Genomic DNA, 14,397 nt, shown 5'->3' on the forward strand with positions numbered 1-14,397 from the left:
TATAGAAATGGCAAAAATTATAATCACAACAATTATGGTAATGGCAAATATTATAGTCACAAAAATTATAGTAATGGCTGTTAATTAAAATATCCTTCTAAAATTGTTTCGTCTATTTCACTTATAGTTAGCAGAGTCTATCATATTTACTGTAGAAAATATGTAGTATAACTGTCACTATTGGATTTCAATCCTGATTGAAGTCAAAACAAGGAAGTTTTCTTTATCAACTGTAGCCTACTTACTAAAATCAGTTTGTATTCGACACAATGAACAATATTGAATATGTACATAATCTTTACACCTGATTTATTTAGACATACAAATTAATTCCTTCATACCCAATATAATTTCAGGCCGATAACAATTGACAGAATGTAAATTTATATTTTAAAAATTCTGCTTAATATTAATAAGTTTTTATTATAGTAACTAATGAAATAAGCCCAACATTTATGTTGTTTAAAGTATTCATTATTAACTAGCTATAGGTTACTATTGCTTTTTGTCAGACAAAAGCCTAAGACTATTTTGTACAACAAAATATACACTATTTCCTATTAAGAATAGAAAGCTGTTACATATATCACTTGTATATTGTAATGATCTTTTGACTTCAATACATAATATGTGAGACTTCTTAAAGGTGTTAAAGAACTAGAAATAGATCTAATAAATTCTGAAAACCAGGTACATTAACATTTTTAGTACAAATGTTAAGGTTTCCACAGTATTTTTCCTTCTTCACATATATCAATTATTAATAAAACATAGTAAATTTGTTTTACTTTTAACTGAAGCAGGGTCTTACATTTCGTTAGTTCAGCTCTGAACGTAGGTCTCATTACACTCACCCTGTACGTTCAGGGACTCTTCTATTGAATCATTGTTCAGGCGCTCACAGGGACTGACACGCGACCATGTAACAGCAAAAAGTTGCCCAGTAAAATTGACTGGGGCCGATTCTAGTTTCGACAATGATTCAATAGAAGAGTCCCTGAACGTACAGGGTAAGTGTAATAAGACCTACGTTCAGAGCTGAACTAACATTTCATAAGACCCTTGCAGACAAGTAAATTCTTGAAAGAACAAGCCAACAGTGAGGCTGATGTCCCCCGACGAAATCCCCAAATAAGCAGAAAATGCTCATCTTCGAACTCCATCAAGGCATTCACCTGATAAACACGTACACCAAGTTTGAACATTGTAGCTCAATTATTCACTAAAATATACCTGAAACTGCTCCATTAATATATAAGCTCAAAGGTCCATCTCTTGATATATTCATCTCAGAATAAATGAATTCTTTGTAAAATGTGTGTGTAATTTTAGATATTATTTTGTAAAACTACTAAATGCCCTCAATACAGTCTATTATTAAACACGTAGTAGTAGCTACACTCAACAAGGAAGTTGAGGTAATCCCATGAAAGGCCACTCCATACCACATTTCAAAACACATATTTAGCAAAGATTCAGAAGACATTTAAATCTTAAAGAAGTATTATCATTTTCATCAGGAGAAAAAAATGTAATTAATTTCAAACAATCAATAAATCAACACAGAATTTGTATAGTGCAAACACTACTTCACATTACACTGTAACCCAGGTATTGTTTAATCTTGTGTATCTAGCACTAATTTCTTTCACATTCTTTTAATATCCAATCTTTGTTTAAAAATTTGTAAATACTGTTTAAAATCACCATAAATCGTTTAATTTGTACTTATGTCCAGTTTCAAGCTGACCATTCAATTTTGATAATGAGTGTCCAATTTACAAGTCCTTAATTTCTCAATCATTGTTAAAAAATAAACAACCCAATTGATTAATGATGTATAATGATTAACTTTTGAACAGTGATCCGGAAATTAAATACTTGTAAATTGGACACTCATTATCAAAATTAATCAGTCAGCTTTAAACTGGACACATGTACAAATTAAACGATTTATGGTGATTTTAAACAGTTTTTATAAATTTTTAAACAAAGATTGGATATTAAACGACTGTGAAAGAAATTAGGGCTAGATACACAAGATTAAACAATACCTGGGTTACAGTGTTAAGTTGTTAATGCAATTTAAAGTTTTTGTGGATTCTATTATTGTTTATTCTAATCAAATAGATGTGTCTTCAAACATGACTTGAAGATGTCTAGATTTTTTTATTCTTTAATGTCTAAGGGTAGAGAATTCCGGAGAAAGTAAACAAAATATTTCGTCTGTTGGAGTTTGGCAGCAGAAATAACTAATAAGGACTTGTATGAAACATTTATAATACATTAAAATCTGATTAAGAGTAACAACTCATTAAGTAATTATCAGAAAACCATTAGAATTTGTTTGGTTTTTATAAAGTTCTGCCCCATGCTAATGTTTAGTATACGAAACATTTAATATCATGGATTTAGCTTTCAAGTAATCAAAATTCATTGAAAATCAATATACATGTTCGTCTCAAGACCTTAAACTCTGTGTATCAATCTGAAGTCAATCGGATGATAACTGTATCCTCTAGAGCGTCACAAAGTTTTTCAAAGTGGTCAGGGGCCATAACTTTGGCAGTAATAGTCGGAAATCAATATGATTCTTCGTCTCATGAACTCAAACACTGTATAAATTTAAAGTCAATCGGATATTAACTTTAGCCTCTAGATCGTCCACAAGATTTTTCCAAGTGATCAAGGGCCATAACTCTGACAGTATTTATCGGAAATCGCTGAAAATCAATAGGCTCCTTCGTCTCATGACCTTAAACACTGTGTATGAATTTAAAGTTAATCAGATATTAACTTTAGCCTCTAGAGCATCCAGAAGATTTTTTGAAGGGATCAAGGGCCATAACTCTGGCAGTAATTATCAGAAATCGCTGAAAATCAATAGGCTTCTTTGTCTCATGACCTTAAACACTGTGTATAAATTCAAAGTCAATCGGATATTAACTTTGACCTCTAGAGCGTCCACAAGATTTTTCGAAGTGTTCAAGGACCACAACTCTGGCAGTAATTATTGGAAATCGCTGAAAATCAATAGGCTTCTTTGTCTCATGATCTTAAACACTGTGTATAAATTTAAAGTCAATCGGATATTAACTTTAGCCTCTAGAGCGTCTACAAGCAATTGTGGACGCCGGACGTATAAAAAACAAACAGAATTTTTTGTACAATCAGGGGCAATAATCCAGAAAGTTATGGTCTGAAATGCGCAAATATCAAAAGGGACTGAGATCTTTGGGATATAAAGATGTGTTTTAAGTTTCATCAAAATCGGATAAAAATTGTGACCTCTAGAGGGTCCACAACCTTTGTATTGCATACTTTTACACAATTTGCGAACAAAGAGCAGACATTTTTTCGGGCAGTTTCATTTCGATTGTCCCGAAATTTGAATTCAACATTCATTATGGTGGAATGGTGATATGTTTAAACATTTTTAAAATCAGAACACATTCAAAATTACGGTGTAACGGTGATATATTCGAACGTTTTTTTTAAATCGGGTAATAATTGTGACCTCTAGAGGGATCACAAGCTAAAAACGTGATTTTTCGTACAATCAGGGGGAATAATTCAGGAGTTATGATCCGACACGCGCTAATATCGAAAGGAACCAATATCTTTGGGTTATAAACCTGTATTTTAAGTTTCATCAAAATCGTATCAAAATTGTGACCTCTAGAGGGTCCACAACTTTGATATACCAGATGTTATACACTATTTGCGTATGAGGGGCGGCCATTTTGTCTGTCAGTTTTGGTCCGATTTTCACGAAATTCGAGCTCAATCATCCTTAGGGTGTAATGGAGATATATTCAAACGTTTTTTTAAATCGGATAAAAATTATGATCTCTATAGGGTCCACAGGCTAAAAACGCGATTTTTTGTACAATCAGGGGCCATAATTCAGGAATTTAGGGTCTGATATGCACGAATATATGGAAAGGAACCAAGATCTTTGGGTTATAAACTTATATTTATAAAAGTTGTGACCTCTATAGGGTCCACAAGCTAAAAATGCGATTTACATACAATCAGGGGCCATAATCCATGAAGTTACGGTACGATACATGCCAATATTGAAAGGAACCGAGATCTTTGGGAGATCAACCTATATTTCAAGTTTCGTTGAAATCGGATAGAAATTGTGACCTGTAGAGTGTCCACAAACAATTGTGGACGGACGGACGGACGGACAGGGGCGACGACAATATACGTCCACATGAAAATGTGACGCATAAAAATTTGCATATAATCTAATTTAAACATCTCCAATATGAAGGTATAGCCAAGTTACTGAAAATCAAATTTAATTTTCTTTAATGGTCCATCAATTCCTGTTAAATATATGCCAATGCCTCCATAGAACTTGTCTGAGAAAATTGATGTTTTAAGGTGACTATTCCCAGTATTATGATTGAAATGATATGGAGGTAAACGTCCTATTTTTCTGAACCGACTGGGCTAATGAAGACGGAATGAAGTCATACAGTGTGCTATGAGACAAATTTTGACTGGACAGAGGCGCCATAGCCTACTCTAATATCGAAATCTACCGAAGTTTTACGTTCATGCCAATGTATATACGGGACCTCAGGTTTTCAACACATCCGAACGACTTGACACTGTCCTTGCCACAAATCCCAAAACCTCCTGGTTAGCAAGCCAGTATCTAACTCGCAGATCCGCCACAACTCCCCCTATTTAGTGCATTTACCTGCTGCTAACTCAATAGGGGTTTTAAATAATGAGATAATATTAACCACCAATAAACCACAACCCCAATTAATTTAAGTGCACATGCTTTAACTTGCACATGCAAAAAGTAAGCGGTTGATATTGACCATTAATCTTTATAGTATGTGTAATCAGATATCAACCTCCTATTTCCACAGTTGTTATTAATAAATTATTATTCTAAAATATGTAGTGGTCTTTGACTATAGTAACTAAAATGTAGGATCTGTGATCTCAGTTCAATTTGGTGCAACAGGATCTATACTGAGGAAAGGAGTGTTACTTAGGCTTAACATAAACTCAATAATATAATAAATACATTAATATATATTCTGTATGTAATGTATAACAATTACATTTTGACAACAAATAAAACAAGGGGGGTTGGGTGGTTAGCACATGCCTGCTGTATCGTACGGCATGTCATTGAGTCAACTGTCGTGGTTTTGAATCCCCGGTTGTACGTGACAAGGAGTAGGGTTGCCTGTCCAACCTCGTGGGTTTTCTCTGGGTCCTCCAGTTTCCTCCCACTGCTAAAGACGCCTACGCGCAAGCGAATTATTAAAATAAAATTAAACCATATGTTAGTCCCGAAATGACCTAAGTTGTCAAGTGGACATTAAACCCCATTTCTCTACAAATAAAACATCAATAAACATTTGCCATAGAATTTCTTTTAACAACTTATTAGAAGAATGAATGAACGAATGAATGAAATGGAGTTTAACCTCCTAATGATCTGCACCAACCCAGATCGGGCATATGCCAAACAGTGTGCTATGAGGAAAATTTTGCCCAGACAACAATTGAATTTAACTGCCAGCATGTACACGACTAGGCACTTTTTTCTTGCCAGGCCTTACGTTGTGAGTCCAAAATAAACCAAACATCAGCTAGCAGACATTCTTCTTTTGTAAGTTCTAATCGTCATTTAGATAGACAGCACAAATATTTATTATCAAATTTAGTCAAGATATTACAGAAATGGGAAAACCAAGTTTGATCTCTCTCACGCAATTAAAATCAATGTGGGAGTATAAAAATGTATTTCTAATTAAATAGAATGATTGCAACATCCCTTGGACAATAAATAAACACATTAAAACAATTGCATCTTACTAAATGAAATGATGGATATGATTAACAATTAAAAGACCATCAATAAACAGGCTAGTCTATCCAAGATAATTGTGCAATCAAAATGTGGTTAAGTTAAATCAGATAATAAAAGCAGACATCCAACAATTATCTTGTCACAAAGAGACAGACAAAAGTTCTTACTATGACCTGAAGGTATGATCAATTATCTTGTAATAATTGCAAACTTTATGATGTAATGTGATAATTGTTACATAAGATATGCGTGGTAATGTTCACAGATGGATAGTTGTATACAAATATTATTATCTGCATTGATACTGAGAAACAAGTTGAGCTCTACCACCAAATCAATAACATTTTTAACTTCCAGTATTTATGCATCAAAATAAATAAAGATGAATTATGTAAGAGTTAGATTCAGAGCTGGTCGTTCTGGCAATAATAGTTCAAAAATAGATAATAAAAAATGAATATTAAAATTTACTTTATTCATGCAAAGTTATGAGTGTTTGAAGTTTTGATAAAATGTAGCTTAGATTCTTTCATCCCAAACTTAGGCTGTCTGACTACAGTTAGCTCCGCCTGAGAACAGGCCCTAACCTAATTAACCGACATTTTAATTCGACGATTTTAGTTGGAAACACTGAGTATGCGTTTAGAAATTTTTAGAAGTATTTATTTCTCTTCTATTTTCATATTGAATGAAATTTAATATATTTATTTAGCCGTTGTGTGTATAAAAGATGCCAAACGGATTAGAGCCGAAGCACAAAATAGTCCACTAATTATTCAATATGGTGGCGCCCATGATAGATACGCGGCTTTGTTTGCGAAGGCAAATTTAGGAGTATCTAACCTTGTTTTGAAAGATAAACAATGATAAAGACTGTATTGCAATATCACCCATTGGCACATATTATATACTCTTAAAAAAAAATAGGGGATATTGAAATGCAAATACCTATGCAGGTTGTGATATGATAAATAGTCATGGACACTTAAAATGCTTTGAGAGTATGTTTACAGATGAAGAACTTATCGCCCCAACAGAACCCCTGAGCTGCACATGCGACACGCAATAGCGTCATACACGTGTGAGGGGTCCATTGTCAAATTTGACATTTCAAGAAAGGGTTGATTCAAACTGCCGCGTGCTGGTTTATCTATCCATGTTTGCTTTCCTATCGGTTCTTGCATAAGAATTACTGTTTAGCGTATCTTTGCTTTTGTGTGTTACGTTTAATTTGATCGGGAGAGGTGTTCGTCAACGTCAATGTCAACCAACAACACTGCAAGAATTTGCCGTGGCACTGCAAGAGGAGTTGGTCAGATTGCCCCAAATCGTGATTGGACGGTTGATTAGGAGCATGCCACGACGAATTGCTGAATGTCTGAGGATTGGTGGAACAATTACTCATTATTAAGACAAAAATCAAAAACGTCCATTTTCACTTTTGACGGCGTATCTCTCTGCGAGTGAAATGGGGCCGTCATATAAGCTGCCCATGGCTGCCCATATGAAATGTTTATGTTCATGTGTAGGCAATTGGCCTGTTATTAACATACACTGGTTACCTCTAATAAAAACAGCAGTTTTGTATTGTTTCTGAATATCCCCAACTATTTTTGAAGAGTATATATTGCTTTTACCGGAGTAGCAGAAGTCGGCATTTTGCTAACTTGACATATTTGTTTACATAAACAACGTGCTTCAGGTATATATAGCAGTATATATATGTCATTGACAACACAAGTCGATAAGTCCCGACCCAAAATGATCACGTGAGCGTTTTAAATGGACGGCATTTAGCACAGTGATGTATTCTCGAGGTATGAAGTAGATGCATCGCTGTGTGCAGTATGAGATTGTTTAAGTCTCGATTATCTATTTCATCATTAAACTCTTAAATGGTTACAGAGTTTTAATCTACTTAAAATCAGAGCCATTAAATGACCCAGAGAGTTGATTATGGGCTTGTCATGTTAATAAATGTTAAAATATCTATATAACATTTGAAGTCCGAAAAAAGACCTGCACTAGGCAGAGTTAGGTCTTAAATAATGCATCTTTAAAAAAATAGCTAAATCCCTGTATAAAAACACCTTGGCAAGCTGTGGTAAAACAAAAATAAAAACACCTTGGCAATCTGTGGTAAAACAAAAACAAAATAAATAGAGATTTGACTTGCAAACTCTTTAATCAAGAGCCCTCACAGAGGCAATTCAAATTTTTCACATGAATTTTGCCAAGGATTTTGAATCTTATATAAACAGGACCACAACCTGCAGATTAAATCACCAATATTCAGCCACAATATATGTCTTTTAAAATGCTACTGTCTCCAGGTTTCATTTATCATGATTTTTATCTATTTTTAACAACTATTTTCTATAAATTCTGACACTCTCTAAATTAAACCAATCTGATAATACGAAATTTCCAATTTCATGCCCAGTTTCAAATTTAGATATTTGAAGCTTAATGTTTAAACTGTTTTTCTCGTATATCGCAATGATCATATGAGAATTTCTAAATTGTATTAAATTTCAGAAAATTTTGATTCTATGAAATTTGAAATAAGAAGCTTGAGTTTGTATGCTTGTAAAATACGAATTTTATTCAATTTAAAGGAGCTAAATCGCTAATATTTTGGACCTAGAAATTGACCTAAATGGGTCGCAACGCATATAATAATGTAATCTGATTGTATATGAACTGATTTATATTTAATTCTTTCCATTTTGCCTCATAATTTCAAATCAGTTAGTTCAGGCGAAATACGGCATGAGTCTCAACTGAATAGAAATTTCTAGCGTCTGGTTATTCCAGCGCTACAGACAAGTTATGGCGTCGCCGTATGACATGAGTTGTGGAATATGTCTAGCCTCGCTCTTTCTGGTCACTTGTTACAGATGACGATGAAATGCACTATGGTACACGATTCGTGTACCAATGGTACAATGTTTATTTTGTCTTAAATATTGGATATCAGAAGCCTACTTTTTCCCGGTAAGATAACAACATCAATGTTGATTTGAATTGACAAATAATTCGTGTTTTCAACGTGTTAGACTTTGGATGATATTGAGTTAGAGACTTAGCTACTTTAAAACTGCCAAAATCAAATAATGGTTAGCATTTTCTGTCAGCTACATTCTCAGAGTTGCATTGAAGGGTCAAACTACAGAAAGTGTGAACACTCTGTGTTTTATGATTTGATAATTATGTCTTTTGAAAGAATTTATTCTTATGACCTAATGTATAATGACTGCAAATTTGCAGAATATCCATTCAAACTTCTAGTGTGTAGAATGCTCCTAAGAAATGCAAATATGACAGACATCGGTTATTTCAACATATGAATATGAATCTCTCTGCATTTCAAAGTTTCAGTCAACAAATATTTTTACTTACGAGATTCTTTTCCTTGTTCCTTCTTCTCTGGAAAATATCTAACTTGTACTTCTAATCTTCCTGATGGCCGTAAGTCAAGCTACAAAAAATATTTCCAAAATTTTTGTAAGACACATTCCTGATTTCATATTACCGTTCAACTTGAAATGAAGTTTTTCGAAATTCTTCTGCAGATTTACGCAAGAAATATATATTTCAAAACAAAGTATTAAAAGAAGTATTTGTTCAAAATACAGATCTATCTATTAAAGACTACACACAAATGTTATTTGCAAAATCCTGATAAATTGCATTAAATTAACATTATTGAATTCTTATCTCATTTTTATCTGCAATAACATTATAAAACTTTTGGACTCTTGATTATTTGTGATTCACGAAAGTTGCTACATCACAATTTTCTCCTCGCAAGCATAATGAAACCAAATATCTCCAAACATTCTATGATAATAAAAGCTTCTAATGAAATATCAACATCAATGGTCGATTTACATATTTGGCAAAGTTTTATCGATAAAATTCAATATTGGTCAGGATTGAAGGTTCAAGAGTATTCTAGATTAATAAAATAAAAAGTTCTTATTGGAACATAATACATTTATTTGACTTTTCTATCAATGACATAAATTCAATAACACAGCATTTAAACCTGTACATCTCTTGTGGCAGGCAATGAAAATGAACATGGAGGGGAGGATCCAGAGGGGAGTTTGTGGGGTAAAACAACTCATTTTATGAGAGAAGTGTCATGGTCGTGTGCTTTATCCTTTACCATCAGATGGTGGGATGGGATGGGCATTCAAAGCACAAAATAATGATATGTGATATCACAATTAATGTTTTGCATCAATGAAATTGAATCACAATGTGATCGTACCTAACCCTAACTCTACCCACCAAAAATTAATGTCATTATAAGAAAGGTTTAAAGGAGCTAAATCGCTAATATTTGGGACCTAGAAACTGACACAAATGGGTCACAATGCAAATAATAATGTATTATAAAGGTATATAAACTGATTTACGTTCAGTCGTTTCTGTTTATACTGTAATTTCTAATCAGTTATGTTTGGCGAAATATGCCAGAAGTCCCAATCGAATGGCAATCTCTAGCGTCTGGTTATTCCAGTTTGCACCGACAGTATTTATTGCGCTTGCTCTCCAGGTAAGAATATGTGGTCACCATTTGACATGACTTGTGGAATATGTCTAGCCTCGTTCTTCAAGTTCCTTACAAATGGCGAGAAAGGGCATTATGGCACACCATTCGTGTACCAATGGTAAAATGTTTATTTTGTCTTAAATATTTTGAGAATATTGAGTTAGAGACTTAGCTACTTTAAAGCAGAGCATTCATTTCAAATCTTTCCAGCAGGTCAATTTTGAACATATTTGAAGTTATTTCTTCAAAAGAATACAACAATTTTTAGCATTAAACCAATTTTGAAATTTTTAATTGCTTTTACCCATTAAAGCTAAAAATCTAACTATATTTTATTATTATGTTTTAGAGTTTAAATTCTTGGAAAATCTAACTAGTTTAAAGTCTTTCATTTTGGCAAAACAACTATTTTAAGAGTCTATTAGTTTTTGTTTCACTTTAATGGAATCGTACAACCAAAATTCCTGCATTTGAATTGTCATATTTTATGATCTATCCAGCCTCCATTACAAGACAAACAGAAGTTGAGTATAAATTGCACTGCCAGTGAACTACATATCAATCTAGGTGAGAATTATTGTAATTGATTTAAACTTTTAACAAAAATTCCATTGTCATAAAACATGGTAAATATTATCTCATTGATATTAATCCAAAAAGCAGAGTGTCTGCAATAAAAGGGGCGCCACTCTATTTTGAGCAAAATACTGTGTGAATAAATAGAAAATCTCTTACTCGTCTTTTTTGATATAAAAAAAATATCAACACAAGTCGATAAAGTAAAAAAAAACGAGGCTCTGCCGAGTTTTTTTACTTTATCGACGAGTGTTGATATTTTTTTATATCAAACCAGCGGCTGCCAGGCAGGATACGCCCACATTTTGCAAGAGATGGATAGAGAACAAGCTAAACAAAGAGAAATTTTTCATACAATCAGGGGCCATAATTCAGGAAGTTACTGTCTGATATGTGCGAATATCGAAAGGAACAGAGATCTTTGGGTTATAAACTTACATTTCAAGTTTCATCAAAATCAGAAGAAAATTGTGACCTCTAGAGCGTCCACAACCTTGATATATATCATATTTTTACGCTATTTGAGTACGAGGGGCACAATTGTGGATGGACGTCCGGACAGACGTCCAGACGGGGACAACGACAATATACGTGGGCGTATAAAAAGACGAGTAGGAGATTTTATTTATCACTCAATCCTTTCTTGCATGCACAAATAAATATATATTATTTCACTTTTACTGAACCTGATTACATTACGGCGTAGTGATACATCATTTTTTGACAGCAATTCAACCATTTCAAAGTCTTTTATATTGACCAAGTGTTTCCATGAAAGTCAATTAAATAAAAATAGTTCCCTTTTTAATAAGACAGAAGTTATTTTTAATAAAAAATGAACTGTTCTTTGAAATAAAAAAAAAGGTAGTTCCTTTTTGATTGACCAATCAAATTGAAGTAAAGCGATATCCCATAAGGAGATATCGCAGTAGATTATGAAATTTATCACACAATGTATTATTATTGGGGGATAAAGTAACTTACCCAAACAGTAGTAACATTTCCATTCACACATTTATCAGCCAATACTTTAGCTCCAATACTGATTTCTGCTAAAAATCGTGTAGGTCTCTCCATGACAACCATATTAATAACTCGACCATCATACAGATGGGCATCAAAACAAGTATTCCAATCAGGATAAAGAGTCTTTTTACTCTGAACTAATTCTATTCCTCGTCCTTAAAAATGATTAAAATATTTGAAAATCAAATCTGAGTTATACGGCAAGTGCTATTCTGATTGATTAAATGCTGACACAGGTCATTCTTTAATATTGTTTTCAAATATTTCAAAATCATGAAATCAGAAATATCAAACTGTGATTGTGTTTTTTTTTAAAAAAAACATAGTAAGTTGAAATGTTACACATTTAATATAACAGGTTTCTTGGTAGTGGTATTCATTTTTATGTTTAATTTTTGTCAATCTTGCACACCGCCCAGTTGAGCTGTTTAAATAGCTGTCATTTGTTATGCTACCTAGGGCTCTAGCTTAAATTTGCTGGCTTATCTTGACGGTCTCAATGGGACAACTTAAAATTGCCAGCTTCAGCTAGCATGCACATTTCATTACTTTTTGAGGAAATTTGCTGTTTCAAGTAGAATATATGAGCGCATTAATGCCTATTATATACCGTAACCAGTACTGTGACTTCAGAAGATTTAAGCTGGTTTTGCTACTAGAGTATGTGTGAACCCTCCTGGCTGGGGGTGGGGGTGGGGGTGGGGGTGGGGGCAAGTGGTTTAGAGTGTCATGCTTCAAGCTCTAGCTGCCTAGTCACCTCTGACTTGCAGTCATGATTTTGATCCCTGCAAGTGTGAGCATATGAGGCTTTCTTGTCCCAACTGAACAAACCAACTATATATATAATATAGGAGAGGATGTTGCCAATGAGTCATAATATCTGTTTTGATTAGTGGTGATAAACAAATCATTTCAGCTATTACAAATATTAAACATTTTTTCTCATAAATTATTTAAATTCAAGGGAGTCACATACAGCAAAATATACGATACCTCAAGTTTCAGAAAATGACATGAAATTAAGTGGGAAAAAGACATCTTCACATAATCAAATATTAAAGATAATTAAGTAAAAATGTATAAACGGTATGTTAATATGTAAATCTAATGAAAAATTGTCTGACCATAAGCGAAGTCCAAAAATAGTTCTTGATTTATTAATATGTAAATTTGATGAAAAAATGTCTGACCATCATGGAATTCCAAAAATAGTTGCTGATTTATTATTGATTATGACAAAGTTATAAAATATGAGTGATACAAATCAATATGTGTAGTAAAAATTCAGAAAGATTTGTCCCAAGGCTGATTATTCTTGTCTTGTCACTTATTAAATAGAAACAAGCCAACAGTGAGGCTGATGTCCCCCGCCGAAATCCCAAAATAAATAGATGTCACATATTAATTAATCACATTTTTATTTTTTTCAACAGTATCGAGCAATCAAAATATCACTCTCTATCAGATAGAATCAAGATTATCTTGTTCCAAAGCATCAACCATTGAAATTGATTAGCTCTGCTTAGCTTCAGCTCGAAATGTTAATCATTGAACACAGTCAAGACATTAACCTAATGAATATCTACATCAAGTTTAAACTTTCTACCTCAATTAAAAGCAGAGATGTTATGTTCCAAAGTCTTGACCAATCAAATTGCTTATCGTTAATTAGCCTAAGCAGAAAATTCTCACCATCGAACTTAGTCAAGTTAATGAACACCTACACCAAGTTTGAACATTCTACTTCAATTAGAAGGAGAGTTATTGTGTTCCAAAGTCTAAACCAATCAAATTGCTTATCGCTCTGCTTACCCTCAGCAGAAAATGTTCATTATTGAACTTAGTCAAGGTATTGATGTAATGAAACTTATACACCAAGTTTCATCTATCTCACTTAATTAGAAATAAAGTTATCGTCTCCCAAAGCATCAACCAATCAAATTGCTTATCTCAGCTTACCATAAGCAGAAAATACTCATCTTCGAACTCCATAAAGGCATTGAACTAATACACACCTACACCAAGTTGGAACATTCTAGCTCAATTAGAAGGAGAGTTAGTTATTGTGTTACGCAGTCTCGGCCAATCAAATTGCTTATCCCTCTGCTTACCCTCAGCAGAAAATGCTCATTATCGAACTTAGTCAAGGTATGGATGTAATGAAACTATACACTAAGTTTCATCACTCTCACTTAATTAGAAGTAAAGTTATCGTGTCCCAAAGCATCACCCAATCAAATTGCTTATCTCTGCTTACCCTAAGCAGAAAATGCTCATCTTCGAACTCCATCAAGGCATTCACCTGATAAACACATACACCAAGTTTGAACATTGTAGCTCAATTATTCACTAAAATATACCTGAAACTGCTCCATTAATA

General features: G+C 33.4%; 1 protein-coding gene across 3 annotated transcripts in view; it reads right to left on the reverse strand.

Annotated features, from left to right (window-relative positions):
- The window catches only part of LOC126827174 (protein kinase C delta type), a 76,297-nt gene that overhangs the window by 26,615 nt on the left and 35,285 nt on the right, over positions 1-14,397 (reverse strand). For 2 of the 3 annotated variants that reach the window (XM_050556408.2, XM_050556409.2), the window contains exons 3-4: positions 11,976-12,172; positions 9,254-9,332 (exon numbers count right to left, since the gene is read on the reverse strand). In XM_050556408.2, coding sequence (XP_050412365.1) covers positions 9,254-9,332; positions 11,976-12,172 — 276 coding nt within the window. Of the gene's footprint in view, positions 1-1,233; positions 1,345-9,253; positions 9,333-11,975; positions 12,173-14,397 lie in introns of those variants that run through there. The other variant, XM_050556410.2, reaches the window with a different exon arrangement.

Source organism: Patella vulgata, chromosome 7, assembly GCF_932274485.2.
Source record: "Patella vulgata chromosome 7, xgPatVulg1.2, whole genome shotgun sequence".
Lineage (NCBI taxonomy): Eukaryota > Metazoa > Mollusca > Gastropoda > Patellidae > Patella > Patella vulgata.